A 16,893-nucleotide genomic window follows, 5' to 3' on the forward strand; every position below is an offset into this window, starting at 1 on the left:
CAGCCTGTCCTCCTAGCAGAGTTGCTCCAGCCTTCCAATCATCTTCGTAGACTCCTCTGGATCCATTCCAACAATTGAGCTTCTAATTATTATTGTTTTAAAAGTGAAGACAGACCAGACTTGGATTGGAAAATGGGAAAATTCCTATCCAACAAAAGAGAAGCATTCTGGAATAGTCTTGTTTTTCCCTTGGAATGTAGACTATGAAAGGAAAAGAGGAATTAAGACTTTTGGGATTTTGTAAAATCCAGTATCGGTGGTTTCCTGATTTCTAGTGGTACGTTAAGGATCTTGTCATGTGCCTGCCCATTTTTCTTTCAGCAGATGCGATGCTGACTTTTAGTGTTCTGGCTTTTGTCAGATCCTTGATGGAAACACAACTTTATCTCTCTCTGTTTATTTAATGCTAAATTTGTCATTACTGTGCGAATACTGCTTAGCCAAGATCTATGTTCTGTAAATCTATGTCGCTGGACATGAATTCTATTATTCTCCCTTAATTCTTTTTTAATAGAGTCTTCTATCATCGGCTCTGGGATTTTGTCCCTGATCAATATGAGGTGGAGAGGCCAGTAATTACCTGGTCATCCTGTTCACCCTTGCAAAATTCATTGTGCAGTGATTTCTTTTGATTTTCTGGACCCCCTGAATACACGAAGGCATAATGAAAATCAGTGTTGATAGTGTAGAGACTGTCATGATTTTCTGATGGAGTGAAGTGTTCATTTGTCAGCATCCATCTTAATTCCGAGGATGTGAAAGAGTATGGAGTATGTTTTATAGCTTTTAATTGATGGAATAGTACTCATTCAGAGCTCAATCTTCCTATCCAAAACCTCACAAGGGGGACAAATAATTAATGAATTGAGCTGTCGCCCTGAAGCCAGGTGTGTTTTATTGCCCGTGCTTTCTTCATAGGTCAATCCTGAGCGTGATAAGACATCACAACTTACACAACTTCTCGTAGGGTTTAGCCAAAGAACGAAACTGTGGGTCGGGAGAGTCGCAGCAGGTAGACACAGTGGCAAATTTGGTTTTGCCCTGTTGCAGTTCAGAAAGACAATGTGGTGGAAGCTGTTATCAGATCAATGTGATAGAGAGGCTACACAGAACGATGTGACCTCTGGAAATTTGAGAATTTAATTAAGCCTCCAAATCCATAAATATCGCTTTTTTTTTTTTAATAAAACAGTTTATATTCATTTTCGTTTCCAAAGGGCAGTTGGAGAAAGAGTGCTTTGTTCTCATGCTTTATGTATAGCTTTATTTGTTTGACATTGATGTAAATATAATGCATGGATGGCATGATTCAACCGTCGAAGTCAGAAGTCCTTGTTATAGATGAATGGGATGTTGCAAACTTTCCAGTCACTCATAAATCTTCCTGTACATCCACGTGATTAATGTGTAACAAGAGCTTTGATTGATGGCTTAGCAACTACTTATCCACTGTTATGAGACCAAATCATGAAATCTCTTACTTTATTGGTTAAGGAAAGCTCCTGTTCACTTGGATAAGCAGGAAAATGTCTGTTTTTTTCGTTTCTTTGAAGTGGATTTTAAGTTCTGGTTTGCTGTGGCTGTTCATAAATACTCAGCCAAGTTACAACTTGTAACACTGAAATATGATTCTTATTAAAATCCTCTGCTAGGACTAGGAGAGCAGAACAGCAGCATAACTTGGGCTGTCTGGGTGTAGGGAATAAATGGATGGCACTGGGTGAAGGCCATGGAATGCAACGAGGAATGAAAACTTCGGATTATGTTTCGAGACAAGTGGCTGGCAAGATTTTCAGACTGGCCCACATTGGATTGCTTAAAAATTACAAGAGTGTTAATGTTTGTGCTGTGGTTTCAAGTCAAATGTACATTGCGGTGAATATCTCTCCTGTCTTCACTTCTCTCCCGCCTGGCTGTGTATCATAACTGCTCAGCCGTGCTTAAACTTAATTACTGCGCTCGGAAGAATTGGTGTGGCTGTTGAGTACAGGGCACTGGAGCAGAAAGAGCTTGGACCTGTCTAACATGGTTTCAGCTATGCCTGAATTTTATAACTTGACTATTATTATGGTATAAAACCCACATATTTTCTCTTTTTTTTACTTTTTCAGGGCCTTCCATCTAACCGCTTTGCCCTGCCTATCTGATCATAGAATCATAGAATCGCAGAATCGCAGAATAGTTTGGGTTGGAAAGAATCTTAAAGACCATCCAATTCCAACCCCCCGCCATGGGCAGGGACATCTCCCACTGGATCAGTTGCCCCATCCAACCTGGCCTTGAACACCTCCAGGGATGGGGCAGCCACAACTTCCCTGGGCAACCTGTGCCAGTGCCTCACCACCCTCATAGTGAAGAAATTCTTCCTTATGTCCAGTCTAAAGCTGTCCCTCTCCAGTTTATAGCCATTCCCCCTTGTTCTATCACTACAAGCATTTGTAAACAGTTCCTCCCCAGCTTTCCTGTAGCCCTTTTCAGGTACTGGAAGGTCGCTCTAAGGTCTCCTCGAAGCCTTCTCTTCCCCAGGCTGAACAAAACCAACTCTTTCAGCCTGTCCTTGTATGGGAGGTTCTCCAGTCCCAAGCGTAATTATTAAATACATAAATTAACAATTGTGTCTTACCGTTCCCAATCGATGGCATTTTCAGATATGTTGTGAATATCTAATCATAAACTCATCTTTCGTTTCTCTCTTTGAACGAAGATGGATAATTCGTTATCTTCCTAGGTCAATTTTTTCTTGGCTTATTGTAAGAAGTTGTGGCTGCGCCATTCCTGGAGGTGTTCAAGGCCAGGTTGGATGAGGCCTTGAGCCACCTGATCCAGTGGGTGTATCAGAGATAAGAAGTAATGGTCCGTTGTTGGACAATGATATATTTATATAGACAAATTACATATGTATATATTGTTAAAGTATTGTACAATCGAATCTTAAAGTAGTGAATTAGCTTAAGCAACAATTCTTAGCCAGCTTGCGGTGAGAAAGGTGTGACTGTACTTAACATCGGGCACTGGAACAGCTGCCCAGGGAGGTGGTTGAGTCACCTTCCCTGGAGGTGTTTAAGGAACGGGTGGATGAATTGTTTAGGGACATGGTTTAAGGGAGTGTTAGGAATACTTGGACTCGATGATCCAGTGGGTCCTTTCCAACCTAGTGATTCTATAATTCTATGATAACAAACAGGGAATGGGATAAAAGAAGTAGAAAAGTGATTAGAACTGCCTGATATTTACAAGACTTTGAAGCAGAGCCCAAGGAGCATGAAAAGTGTTACGAGAACAGGGCCTGGTGTCGAAATCACTGTTAGCGTGGGGCACATAAGTTGTCACTCAGCCTGCTCACGCGCTGACCACGCCAGGGGTGAGGGATGCTGCTGACACTTTTTGCTGTCCCCAAGAGGAGGATAGAAGGAGCTGGGCTTGATGGGTGAGGGTCGAGAAGGAATACATGCACCATATGTGCTCCATCTCCTTCTGCTCGGTGATCGACACCAATTCATGAGTCAGTAAGCTGATAAGTTTTTATGTAGCCAAGTATAATAGGTTAAGGTATGATAGTATATTTGAATAATAAAGCATATTTGATTAACCGTGATTGAGCGGTCCTGTCCTTGCACGCTGGTATCTATAAATGAACTTAATACAGTGGGACGTGTCCCTGCCCATGGCAGTGGGTTGGAACTGGATGATCTTCAAAGTCTTTTCAAACCTAAACCATTCTAAGGAGCTGAGTGCTGTGTTTACACACTTTACATTTCCTAATCCTGGATATGAAGTGACTCCGGAGTTGGAGAATCCACTATGATCAGGTTTCATCCATATTGAGTAAACAAATTGCTATGTGTTTTTCTTTTTTTTTAAAAACTTGATTAACTTTGAGGGTTTAATTACATCTTTGTGACGATTTTAGGGTTGTTAAGAAGAGAAGATGAATTGCAAACACGCAAATACAAACAGATTTGCTAAATTAGTATCAAAAATCGGCAGAGTGATTATTTTCAACCTTAACAATAAGCATCCTTTGTAAAAGCCTGTGCTCAGGGAAAGTTTTAATTGAGAATATTTTAGGAGTTGAAGTTTCTTTGTGTTTGCATTTATTTTTTTTCCATGAGCTATGCTGAATTGTTTCGATTTAGAGGCATGAGACCATTTGCCAGGATATTTATTTCTGTGTAATTTATTTCAACTCAGACAGCACAGTACTGATGTGTTCCTTTCATTGTGGAAAGCTCTCTTTGTAGGGCTTTGACTGGTTAATTATTAAAATGGAACTCATTACTGATGGCCTCCGAGTGCGTAGAGGTTTTGGAAAATAAACAGGGACTTTCTAAATGCACTGGCAAAAGTTAATCTTAAGGAGTTTCTTTCCATCTTCAGACACAAGGGAATTAAAAGTGAATGCCTTGGAATCTGCTTCTGCTTCTCTAATGATAGAATCATAGAATCATAGAATCATAGAATCAGAATCACCAGGTTGGAAAAGATCTCTTAGATCATTGAGTCCAACCATTCCTGTGCCACTAAACCATGTCCCTGAGCACCTCGTCTACCCGTCTTTTAAATACCTCCAGGGATGGGCACTTCACCCCGTCCCTGGGCAGCCTCTGCCAGGGCGTGATGACCCTTTCTGTGAAAAATTTCTTCCTGATTTCTTCCCCGGTGCAGCTTGAGGCCATTCCCCCTTGTCCTATCACCTGTCACTTGGGAGAAGAGACCAACACCTACCTGTCTCCAACCTCCTTTCAGGTAGTTGTAGAGACCAATAAGGTCTCCCTTCAGCCTTCTCTTCTCAAGGCTAAACAATCCCAGATCCGTCAGCCGCTCCTCATAAGACTTGTTCTCCAGCCACTTAATGCAGAGTTGCTTAAATAGAGTCAAGTATTGGGCCACCACTCAGGGCTTTCAGAAAGGAGACCCTCGTACTGACGGCTGAAAACCTGATCCTGGTGGATGAAAACCTGAAACAAGTCAGCGATGTGCACTTGTAGCTCAGAAACCCTCCTGTATCCTGGGCTGCATCCAAAGCAGTGAGACCAGCAGGGCGAGAGAGGGGATTCTGCCCCTCTACTCTGCTCTCCTGAGATCCCACCTGGAGTGCTGTGTCCAGTTCTGGAACCCTCAGCAGAGGAAGGACATGGGGCTGTTGAAGCAAGTCCAGAGGAGGCCATGAAGATGATCTGTGGACTGCAGCACTTCCCATAGGAGGACAGGCTGAGAGAGTTGGGCTTGTTCAGCCTGGAGAAAGCTCCAAGGACAACCTATAGTGACCTCCCGGTATGGAAAGGGGCTACAAGAAAGCTGGGGAGGGCCTTTTTAGCAAGGCCTGTTGTGACAGGACAAGAAGTAGTGTTTTTAAACTAAGGGAGAGGAGATTTAGACTGGATATTTATGCTGAGGGTGGTGAAACCCTGGCCCAGGTTGCTGAGAGAGGAAGTGGAAGGCCCATGCCTGGAAACATTCGAGGTCAGGTTGGAGCAATGTGATTTGGTTAAAGATTCCCCTGCTCCTGCAGGGCGGTTGGACGAGGTGACCTGTAAAGATCTCTTCCAACCCAAAGCATTTTATGATTCTGTGGTTTCAAAAAGGGACTTCCCAGCCCCTCAAGGAGTATCCTGGGCTCGAGACAAATCCTAAACCATGCCGGCAGAACTGACGGCTGCGGGAATTCGTATTTTCAATGATAAAAGCAGCACGTTTGATGTGGGAGCTATTAAAGGACAATTTTTTGCAGCATTCCCCGGATTTTTCAAACAGCTTATGTGAACCTGCAGCACAGGCACCTGAACACACACACGGATGTTTGGATGTTTTTTATTTCTGCATATAAATATACAGAACATATATAGGCTGCATATATATGTCTGCATATATAAAATAAATGTAAATGAATGGATCAGTATTGGTAACAGTTATGTTTTTAAGAGCTGTGGGATGTAATCAGTCTGTAAAGGCCAACAGCTACCGACCCACCATCTCCCTGGTGCTGCTGATGGAATCAGTGTTGGGAGGAGTGGGGCCTTGCAAGTTACCTTTGGTGTCATCAGGGTTTTCATAGAATCGTAAAATCATGGAATCATTGAAGTTGGAAAAGACCTCTAAGCTTATCCAGTTTAACCATCAGCCCAACACCATCGTGCCTACTAAACCATGTCTTGAAGTACCATGGCCACACACTTTTTGAGTAGCTCCAGGGATGGTGACACCACCTCTTCACAGACCCTTCACAAGCTTCGTTCTCCTTCTCTGGACACCCTCCAGACCCTCAATGTCCTTCTGCTGAAGGGCCAAAACTGAACACAGGAGTCAAGATGCGGCCTCACCAGTGCAAAGTCCATGGGAATGATCCCTTCCCTACTCCTGCTGGCCACACCATGGCTGATCCAAGCCAGGATGCCACTGGCCTTCTTTACCACCTGGGACACTGCTGGCTTGTGTTCAGCTGCTGTCAACTAGCACCAGCATGTCCTTTTCTGCCGGGCAGCTTCCAGCAACTCTTCCCCAAGCCTGGGCTGTTGTATTAAATTGTTGTGATGCAAGTACAGGACACAGCAGCTGGCTTAGCTAAACATCATACATTTGGCCTTGGCCCATGGATCCAGCGTGGCCAGATCCCTCAGCAGAGCCTTCCTGCCCTCCAGCCCATGGTTCCAGCCTGGCCAGATCCCTCTGCAGAGCTTCCTGCTCTCCAGCCCATGGATCCAGCCTGGCGAGGTCCCTCTGCAGAGCATTGTAGCAGATTGATTTGGTCAAGTAATGTGAAACAAGCTTTTACCGAATTAGTGATAGTGACATATAAGTCACTGAGATTTCTGAAAATAAAGCTGAGTTTCTCTTAGCTGGTCTTCTTGAGTTTTTTATTCATTTTCATGTCTTCCAGAGTACCAAAAGATCCTGGACAATCGAGTTACATCTTAATGCTGTTCAATTTTGAATGCTGAGTTCTCTCTCCTTCTGTTCACAGATGCTGCTGACGGAGTATCTGGATATGAAGAACACCCGCACTGCCTCGGAGCCGTCCGCCCAGCTGAGCTACGCCAGCTCAGGGAGAGAATTTGCAGCGTTCTTCGCAAAGAAGAAACCACAAAGACCTAAAAATCCTTTGTTCAAGTAAGTATTGGGATGATGTTAAAGCTGTTCCTAAGCTGTCTTTGGTGCCTCGAGTATTACACAACGCTGACTGCTAATCGCAATTTCACAGGGGGAGAGGAGCGTAAGTTTTGAGATGGAGATTTAATGCCTGTAGCTGAAGCCTTGGTAAGATCTCTGTTATGGATTTAGCGCTGATTTTTAGAGTGTAGCTCTTTCCAGGGCTCATCTTGGGACTGCTGTCCTATTATACAAGCTGCTGCAAAGCATGCGGTGATACATTGCGCCTTTCTTTGTCCACAGGAAATTCAGGACCTGTTAAAGAGAGCGATAAAGGGGATTGGACAAAGAGAATTAAGATAACTGTATAATTGCTAGATAGACTGAGTGGTTAATCCTATCACTAACTCCTTTGATTCAGAGTTAAGCATGGAAAGAATTAAGTAGCTGGGAGGAGAGTGTATGAGAGAGGATGGGAGGGAGGTGGCCAAGGAAAGCTTTTGAGGGAAAAAATTGATGTACCAGAATAAGAAATGAGGAGGAGGTGTCTGTGAGCTTCGCTGTCAGGAGAGGAGGATCTTGGTTTTACACCTAGGTGCAAGCGAGCTGTGCTGAATTGTTATCTCTTCCCATGACAATGTACGCTGTTCATTCTCTTTTGCATCTTGAGGAGTTTGGGGGGTACCAAAATGTGCTGTTTTGGCAGCGGGTGCTCCATGTTCTAAGATTGCAGCTTCCTCAGCTTCGCCAGCGTAACTATGGGTGTAGCCCCTCCTTACTCAGTACTGCTCAAGTGATGGTTTCAATCAACCATATCCTGAGGTGCATCAAAAGAAGCGTAACTGGCAGGGTGAGGGAGGGGATTTGGTGCCTCTACTCCTCTCTTGTGAGACCACACCTGGAATCCTGTGTCCAGTTCTGGAATCTTCAGTGTAAGACAGAGATGGAGCTGTTGGTATGGGTCCAGAGAAGGCTACAAAGATGATCCAAGGAGGCTGAAGCATCTCTGCTATGAGGACAGGCTGAGGGAGTTGGGGCTATTCAACCTGGAGAAGAGAGGGCTGTGAGGAGACCTTATAGTGACCTTCCAGTACCTGAAGAGGCTGCAGGAAAGCTGGGAAGGGGGTTTTTCCAAGGGCCTGCAGTGATAGGAATGGCTTTAAGTTGGAAGGGGGAGGATTTAGATTAGACACTAGGAAGAAATTCTTTTTCTGTGAGAATGGTGAGACACTGGCACATGTTTCCCAGGGAAGTTGTGGCTGCCCCATCCTTGGAGGTGTTCAAGGCCAGGTTGGACGGGGCTTGGAGCAGCCTGGTCCAGTGGGAGGTGTCCTTGCCTGTGGCAGAGGGGCTGGAACTGGATGAGTTTTGAGGTCCTTTCCAACCAAACCCATTGCTTGATTCTATGATTTCTTGGTCATCTGGAACTCCCTGTGCTTTGTCCCAAGGACACATGTACCCAGTGGCTGTATTCTCTCAGTACCTAAGGCCCCAGTTAGAAATTGAAGTCTTCTGTGCTACCCTCTCTCCCTCGCATGGGATGAACTGTATATAGTGTTTGTTAGTAGAAGGGTAACTGTTACCTAGAAGATTTACAACTACCTGAAAGGAGGTTGTAGAGAGGTGGGTGCTGGCCGCTTCTCTGAAGTGACAGTTGATAGGACAAGGGGGAATGGCCTCAAGCTGCACCAGGGGAGGTTCAGATATCAGAAGAAATTTTTTCACCGAAACGGTCATCAGGCCCTGGCAGAGGCTGCTTGGGGAGGCGGTGGAGTCCCCATCCCTGGAGGTATTTAAAAGACAGGTAGACAAAGTGGTCAGGGCCATGGTTTAGTGGCAGATAGGAATGGTTGGACTCGAAGGTCTAAGAGATCTTTTCCAACCTCATGATTCTATGACTAAAAGACCTCTAAAATCATCAAGTCCAACCGTTAGCCAAACAGCAACATGTCTGCTAAACCATGTCCTGAAATGCCACAGCTACAGTTTTTGAACCCCTCCAGGGAAGGAGACTCTACCGCTTCCCTGGGCAGCATTTTCCAGTGCTTCAGCACTCTTTTGGTAAAGATGTTTTTTCTAACATCCAGTGTAAACCTCACCTGGTGGAACTTGAGGTCACCATCACAGATGTGACTCTTGCCCTTGTCAAGCCAGGGTTATTCCTCCCACCTCTTTTTTAGACACTTCCATGGCTTTTGGGGTTAAGAATTGCATTCCTGGAATTGACTCTGACTTGCAGATGTATATTGAAGTAAAATAGGTCTTCTCATCTTCTCCTGTTGTGTCTGTTTTCAAGTGTACTTGGACTGTTCACCTACAGCGGTTTGAGGCTATGCTCTGGTTTGACCTAAGGTAGAATCAGTTTTTTAACTTCATCTCAGTTTTGTGGAAGTAACCTCATTTTTCTGAAACCTAACTGCGTGTGTTTCAGACAGGGTTTCTTTAGCATTTATGACATGGGTCACTGGGCTGCACAAAAGCCATTGCTTACAGTGATTCCTATAGTGACCAAGGCCACCCTCGAGCTGGTGGAGTGGTAAATCAAAGAAGGTTGCACCTGCAAGGAGGGGAGGACATGGCAGGGACCCCAAACTGACCAACAGAGAATCCCATCCCATATACCTCATACTCAGTATAAAACTGAGAGATTGCGGAGTTCTTGCTCTCTTCTTTGATGGTTGATGTCCATCCAGGACCTTGTCTGTGTGTTTGCCCTTGATCCCGGATCTGTGCGTTCCTCAATGCAGCTCTCTGCTAGCTTCAGACCCTTTCCCTTGTGTCTGCTCTGCAGCATCTGTGGTGGTTTAGTTATCAAAGGGTGGGGCGCAAGGTCATATATTTAAATATATAGTTTATTACATTTTTATTACTATTACTAATTTATTAAAGCTATTTTAGTTTAATTTCCAGCCCACGAGTCTTTTTCCTCTCATTTCCCTTTCCCTGGGAGTGATGGGGAAGAAGGGACTTGGGAGTCCAACTGCTCGATTTTAGCTGCCAAAAGTGTCCGGGCAAGGGCTAAACCATGACAGGCTGCAGATTTGTCTGTCAGCAGAGAGTGAAGATGCCTCTAATTGTTTAAAGTGAAGGTCCGTAACCGCATGGAGAACGTGTCTCTTACCATGCCTGGTCCTGTCACCGAGTCATTGCTGGCACCGCAGTGACAGCACCACTTATTGGGGTCTCTTATTTGGTTATCAGTCTTCTGTCAGCTGTCACTTTATCTATGGAAATCTCCATTGAAATGGAATTTCTCAGTCCACCGAGGGATGTACACGTTTGATGGAGTGTTATTCTTGTCTCCATCTTCAGTGCTTTTTGTGCCAGGCTGCAACAAGTTTTTTACTTGCCTTTCCATTACCTCTGTCCAAATCAGAGGAGCCTTCTGTCATCAGGACATCTGCATTTAATTCCTCACATCTCTTAGGACAGGACTTAATCTTGTGTTTTACTCACAGATGGATGCAGGTGTTGGTGCTGTGTCCTGTGATAACTTCCTGTAAGCTAATTTTATAAACACTAAATACTTCTGCCAATTGTATGTTCTAGAAGGAGTGAGGGGAATGAGGACTCCTCATTTGTGTTCTGATGTCTGAAAATTCTTCACGAAGAGGGTGGTGAGGCTCTGGCACAGGTTGCCCAGAGAAGTTGTGGATGTCCCCTCCCTGGAGGTGTTCAAGGCCAGGCTGGATGAAGCCTTGGACACCCTGATCTGGTGGGAGGTGTCCCTGCCCATGGCAGGGAGCTGGAACTGGATAACCTTTAAGGTCTCTTCCAACCTAAACCATTTTATGATTTTATGAGCTGGCATTTGGTAGAGACTTTGAATCATTGTTTCCCTCTTTTAAAACGGATAAAATGTTAAATAGTAATAATAAAAAAGGATGTATTTATTTGTTTAGTGTTGGCTTAGAAAGGAAAACTTTAGATGAGGGGTACTTTAGGAGTTCAGGTAGTTCATGCCATCGTAAACTTAGCTTTCTTTCCTGGCTTGTGTTCGAAATGGTGTGGCCAGCAGGACCAGGGAAGAGATTGTCTGCCTGTACTCAGCACTGGTGAGGCTGCACCTCAAATCCTGGGTTCAATTTTGGGCCGCTCAGTACAAGAAGGACATCAAGGGGCTGGAATGCGGCCAGAGAAGGGCAACAGAGCTGGGAAAGGAGCTGCAGCACAAGTATTATAAGGAGTGGCAGAGAGATCTGAGACTGTTCAGCATGGAAAACAAGAGGCTGAGGAGAGACCTCATTGCTCTCTCCAGCTCTGTGAAAGGAGGTTGTAGTGAGATGGATGCTGGTCTTTTCTCCCAAGTAACAAGTGATAAGACGAGAGGCAATGGCCTCGAGTTGTGCCAGGAGAGGTTTAGATTGGATATGAGGAAAAATTTCTTTGCTGAATTAGTGGTGAAGCTTTGGAAGAGGCTGCGCAGGGAAGTGGTGGAGTCCCCAAACCTGGAGGTGTTAGAAAACGTGTAGCTGTGGCACTTCAGAACATAGTTTAATAGACATAGTGGTGTTGAACTGACAGTTGGACCTGATGGTCTTAGAGGTCTTTTCAAACCTTAATGATTCCATGGTTCTACGATCCTATGATTCTTCTCTTCCCAGATGTAGCCAAGTGCACGTGCAGCTTGCCATCTCCCTGCAGATCAGATTTGCAAGTGGAAATTGGGCATTGGTAGGAAAGGAGTGGATTGTACCAGCAGATGTTGAACACCCACTGCATCACAGCTTGGCCATAGTTACGGGTAGTTCTATTCAAAACAGAAATACTTTGGAAGTTTCACTGTAGGAGGATCAGCATAGGGAAAGGGGTTACAAGAGCACAGGACAACAGGTTGCCCAGGGAAGTTGTTGTTGCCCCATTCCTGGAGGTGTTCAAGGCCAGGTTGGTTGGGGCCTTGGGCAGTCTGGTCCAGTGGGAGGTGTCCCTGCCCATGGTAGGGCGGTTGGAACTGGATGATCTTTAAGGTCTCTTCTACCCAAACTATTCTATGATTCTATGACTTGAGTGTCAATGGGAATGTGGGAGAAGAGCAGATCAAGGAAGCAGCAGAGAAGAAGAAATGGGGAGAGAAACTGGATGACTGTGGAAAAGAAGGGAAAGTGATGAGATCCTGCAGCAAAAACCAGTGGGATCATCGGAGGGATCATCAGAGCCGCTGTCTCGAGGAGGAGACTGAGGTTTCCGTGACCTGAAGCTTCTGGTTTTGATGCCTGGAGAAGACCTGTGGGCCACGGCGATAATGTTATGCTTAACATCTCACTAGGGGCAAAAAGGAGCACATTGTAAATAGGGAGCCAATAATTTCTTCTTCATTTAATTAAAGACATAAGTGTTTATTGTACTTTGAGAGATTGTTATTAGTTCGGTTGCAATAGTGCTAACACTCACAGTCCCAATTAGGGCAGAAGAGCCTCATTAATAGCAATAATATTAACACAAGAAACCTTGCAAATGCCCACCCCTATTCTCTGGTGTGATGCTCATGTTTCCCAGTGGCTGCTCGCAAGTGATGTCCCCAGGGCTCATATCTTTATCAATGATTTTGAGGGGATTGAGTGCTCTCTCAGTCACTTTGCAGATGACACCAAATCAGGCAGGAGTGTGGATCTGCTTGAGGGCAGGAAGCTCTGCAGAGGGACCTGGCCAGGCTGGATCCTTGGGTTGGAGGGCAGGAAGGCACTGCAGAGGGACCTGGCCAGGCTGGATCCATGGGTTGAAGGGCAGGAAGGCTCTGCAGAGGGACCTGGCCAGGTGGATCCATGGGCTGGAGGGCAGGAAGGCTCTGCAGAGGGGTCTGGCCAGGCTGGATCCATGGGCCAGAGGGCAGGAAGGCTCTGCAGAGGGGTCTGGCCAGGCTGGATCCGTGGGTTTGAGGGCAGGAAGGCTCCGCAGAGGGGTCTGGCCAGGCTGGATCCGTGGGTTTGAGGGCAGGAAGGCTCTGCAGAGGGATCTGGCCAGGTGGATCCATGGGCTGGAGGGCAGGAAGCTCTGCAGAGGGACCTGGCCAGGCTGGATCCATGGGCCAGAGGGCAGGAAGGCTCTGCAGAGGTGTCTGGCCAGGCTGGATCCATGAGTTGGAGGGCAGGAAGCTCTGCAGAGGGACCTGGCCAGGCTGTATCCATGAGTTGGAGGGCAGGAAGGCTCTGCAGAGGGATCTGGCCAGGTGGATCCATGGGCTGGAGGGCAGGAAGCTCTGCAGAGGAACGTGCACTTGGGACACAACAACCCTGTGCTCCAGGCTTGTGGAAGAGTGACTGGAAAAGGACCTTGGGCACTGGGCGACAGCAGCTGAACGTGAACCAGCAGTAACTCCAGGTGGCCAAGAAGGCCAGTGCCATCCTGGCTTAGGTCAGCCCTGGTGCGACCAACAGGAGCAAGAAAGGGATCGGCCCCCTGGACTTGGCACTGGTGAGGCTGCACCTCGAGTTCTGTGTTCAGTTTTGGGCCAAGCTGGACATGGAGGGGTTGGAGAGGATTGTAGGGATCAGCCGAAGGCACTGGAGTTGTTTAGTCTGGAGAAAAGGGTTGCTGAGGGGAGGTGTTTTCCAACCTTAAGGATTCTATGAGTCTGTTCTATGATTCCAGCATCTCTCTGGGTGGCTCCAAGGCTGATTCAGCTTTCCTTGGCCTGAAGGATTGGGGAGGGGGTGAGAGTGTTAAAGCAGATCATTGCTTTAACACCTTGAGGAGTTCGATGTTCATGAATGATGTCTTCCCTTTTAAGTCTGTGTCTGCTTTGACTGTTTGAGGATTGTCCCCAGCGCTGAGCTCTGGCAGGTCTGACACGAGTCCGTTGGCTGTTGTCCGGTGACCCCAGGGACACCCAGCTAAGGGCAGAGCTGCCCTGAGAATCTGCAACGTCCGTGCCCAGGCCTTGTTCTGTCAACGGCAAAAATCTTGTTTATAGGGCTGCAGTGGTTGGAAAATATTTGTATCTGCCTCTCAGGTTGGTCTTTATGGAGTGTTTGAGCCATACAATAAATACTGATTGATTTATTGCTCCCTGGTTTCCAGGAGAATGTTAGTTTTAATTTTTATGTATTTATCAGTTAGTGATTTAAATGGTGGGAGCCTATGGCTTTGGTTTGGCGTCTACTTGTTTTGGGGGCCATTCTTCCTTGAAGGACGTGGTGCATTGGTGACAAAGGTCAATAGGAAAATTGTGCTTCTGTCTGCTGTGATATCAATGCACAAGGGAAGTAATTTTTGCTTAGGTGGTTCTAACCCACAAGCCTGGAGCACCTCTGCTATGAGGACAGGCTGAGAGAGTTTGGCTGGTTCAGCCTGGAGAAGAAAAGGCTCCGAGAAGACCTTAGAGCAGCTGATGGAGCTGGAGAACATCCTGCTCAGTTGAATCATAGAATCATAGAGTTATAGAATCAGAGAATGGTTTGGGTTGGAAGGAACCTTAAAGATCATCCAGTTCCAACTCCTTGCCATGGGCAGGGACACCCAGGGGCCAAGTGCTCAAGGTCCCATCTGACCTGGCCTTGAGCATCTCCAGGGATGATGCAGCCACAGCTTCTCTGGGCAACCTGGGCCAATGCCTCACCACCCTCATTGGGAGGAGTTTCTTCGTAATGTCTCATGTGAGTCTTCCCTCTTCCAATTTAAAGCCATTCCCCCATGTCCTATCAATACAGGCTCTTGTAAAAAGTCCCTTCCAGGTTTCCTCTAGCCCCGTCAGATACTTGAGGGCCTCTATAAGGTCTCCTCGTGGGTTTCTCTTCTCCAGGCTGAACACGCTGGACTCTCTCAATCTGTCCTCCTAGCAGAGGTGCTCCAGGATTGTGGGCAGGTCCGTGTCATGAAAAATTGTTAGCAGAGCTGGGATGATGAGACGTGGCAGAACGTGGTGCATTGGTGATGGAAAAACGTACTTCTGTCTGCCTTGATAATTTTGCTCCAACACGCAGGGGAAGTCGTTTTTGCTTAGGTGGTTCTAACAAGAAGAATGCTTCTGGGGATCGCGAACTGACTGGGTTTATGCCTTTTCTCATTCCAGATTTGAGTCCTCCTCTCACGCTATCAGCATGAGTGCCTACTTGCGTGAGCAGAGAAGGGAGCTGTACAGCAGAAGCGGAGAACTTCAAGGTGGGGAAACAGATAATGCGCTCGTTTGGATAATTCCATTTTTGCAAGAGCTTGACTATCCTATCCTTTGCCACACAGATTGTCTAAATCTCACCAGTGTTTAAGCTCTCTTTCTTTTTTCTTACATTGTGAAGCATCAGGGTTTCTCTTTTTTCCCCTTTGCATATTCATAAAACAATTGATAAAATGCAACCAATCTTGCTGTGAACCCTGCTTTTGGAGCTCATATCTGCTTCCTTCTCTACAATTTATTTCCTTCATACGCGGACTGTGATGCTTACCCTGGATTGCTGCGTGAGCTAAACTCAGTTGGCTCATATTTGAAGTTGCAAGTTTGTGTTGTCTGGGCTGAAGTGACCAATCCTTTGTCTTTTGTGCAACACTTGAAGGTGAGGAGTTGCAGAGTGCTTAAAAGTGGTGCATTTGAAGAGTTGGTCTTAATGGTTCAAATTGCATGTGACGAGTGCTCTATATACAGAAAAGCGTTCTCTCCTCTGAACGTGGCATCATTTCATGTTGTTCTGCATGGTCTAATTCACAAAAGTGTTGGTTTTGGAAGCAAAATCAAAAGAAGATCTTAAGGCTGTCGTGATAATATTTACCCAGAGTAGATTCTTTTGAATCATCTATTCCACTTATACATATATATTCTTGTGTGTATATATATATATATTTATATATATATTTTTTTTCTTCAAATAGTGCATTGGTGGACAAGGGTAGAATTTCTCCTTCAAATCTTATTCATGATAATTTTAATTTGGGTTTTAATTGAGGATGTTTTACCATTTACAAGACAATTTTTGGATGACTTTGTTTGATTGACTTGGGCCGAGTCCCGCACTTGGGAAGAAACTACCCCATGCAGCACTTCAGGCTTGGGAAAGAGTGGCTGGAAAGCTGCTTGGCAGAGAAAGACCTTAGGGTGTTGGTTGACAGCAGCCGAACATGAGCCAGCAGTGGCTTAGGTGGCCAAGAAGACCAATGGCCTGTATCAGAAAAGTGTCCAGCAGGACCATAGAAGTGATTGTGGCCCTGGGATGAACAACCCCGTCTCTTTCAGTCTATGCTTGTATGGAAGGTGCTTCATCATCATGGCCACCTCAGGACCTACTCTAACAGATCTATGTCCCTGCCTGTGTCCTCTTGCCAGGTACCTTGTGGCTGAGATCTGGGTATTTTTGTGGTTGTCATTCCTGTTAGACTGGACTGAGGATTTGGTTTTCAAATGTCTGAGTTCAGCTGTTGGTGGTGTTGGGCTGATGGTTGAACTTAGATTCATAGAATAATTTGGGTTGGAAGTGACCTTAAAAGATCATCTTGTTCCAACGCCCCTGCCATGGGCAGGGTCACCTCCCACTGGATCAGGCTGCCCAAGGCCCATCCAACCTGGTCTTGAACACCTCCAGGGATGGGGCAGCCACAGCTTCCCTGGGCAACCTGGACCAGTGTCTCACCACCCTTATTGTGAAGAAATTCTTCCTTATGTCCAGTCTAAATGTGCCCCTCTCGAGTTTATACCCATTGCCCCTCATCCCGTCACTCCAAGCCTTTGTGAGCAGTCCCTCCCCAGCTTTCCTGTAGCCTCTTTCAGGTACTGGAAGGTCTCTCTAAGGTCTCCCTGGAGCCTTCTCCAGGCTGAACAACGGCAACTCTCTCAGCCTGTCCTTGTATGGGAGGTTCTCCGGCCCTCTGATCATCTTTGTAGCC

General features: G+C 46.0%; 1 protein-coding gene across 1 annotated transcript in view; it reads left to right on the forward strand.

The window, feature by feature from the left end:
* The window catches only part of EXOC4 (exocyst complex component 4), a 479,192-nt gene that overhangs the window by 117,989 nt on the left and 344,310 nt on the right, over window positions 1-16,893 (forward strand). The window contains exons 8-9 of the mRNA XM_054084687.1: window positions 6,962-7,107; window positions 15,095-15,183. Of these exons, the coding sequence (XP_053940662.1) occupies window positions 6,962-7,107; window positions 15,095-15,183 (235 nt within the window). The remainder of the gene's footprint in view (window positions 1-6,961; window positions 7,108-15,094; window positions 15,184-16,893) is intronic.

This window comes from Cuculus canorus, chromosome 1 (assembly GCF_017976375.1).
Source record: "Cuculus canorus isolate bCucCan1 chromosome 1, bCucCan1.pri, whole genome shotgun sequence".
Taxonomy (NCBI): domain Eukaryota; kingdom Metazoa; phylum Chordata; class Aves; order Cuculiformes; family Cuculidae; genus Cuculus; species Cuculus canorus.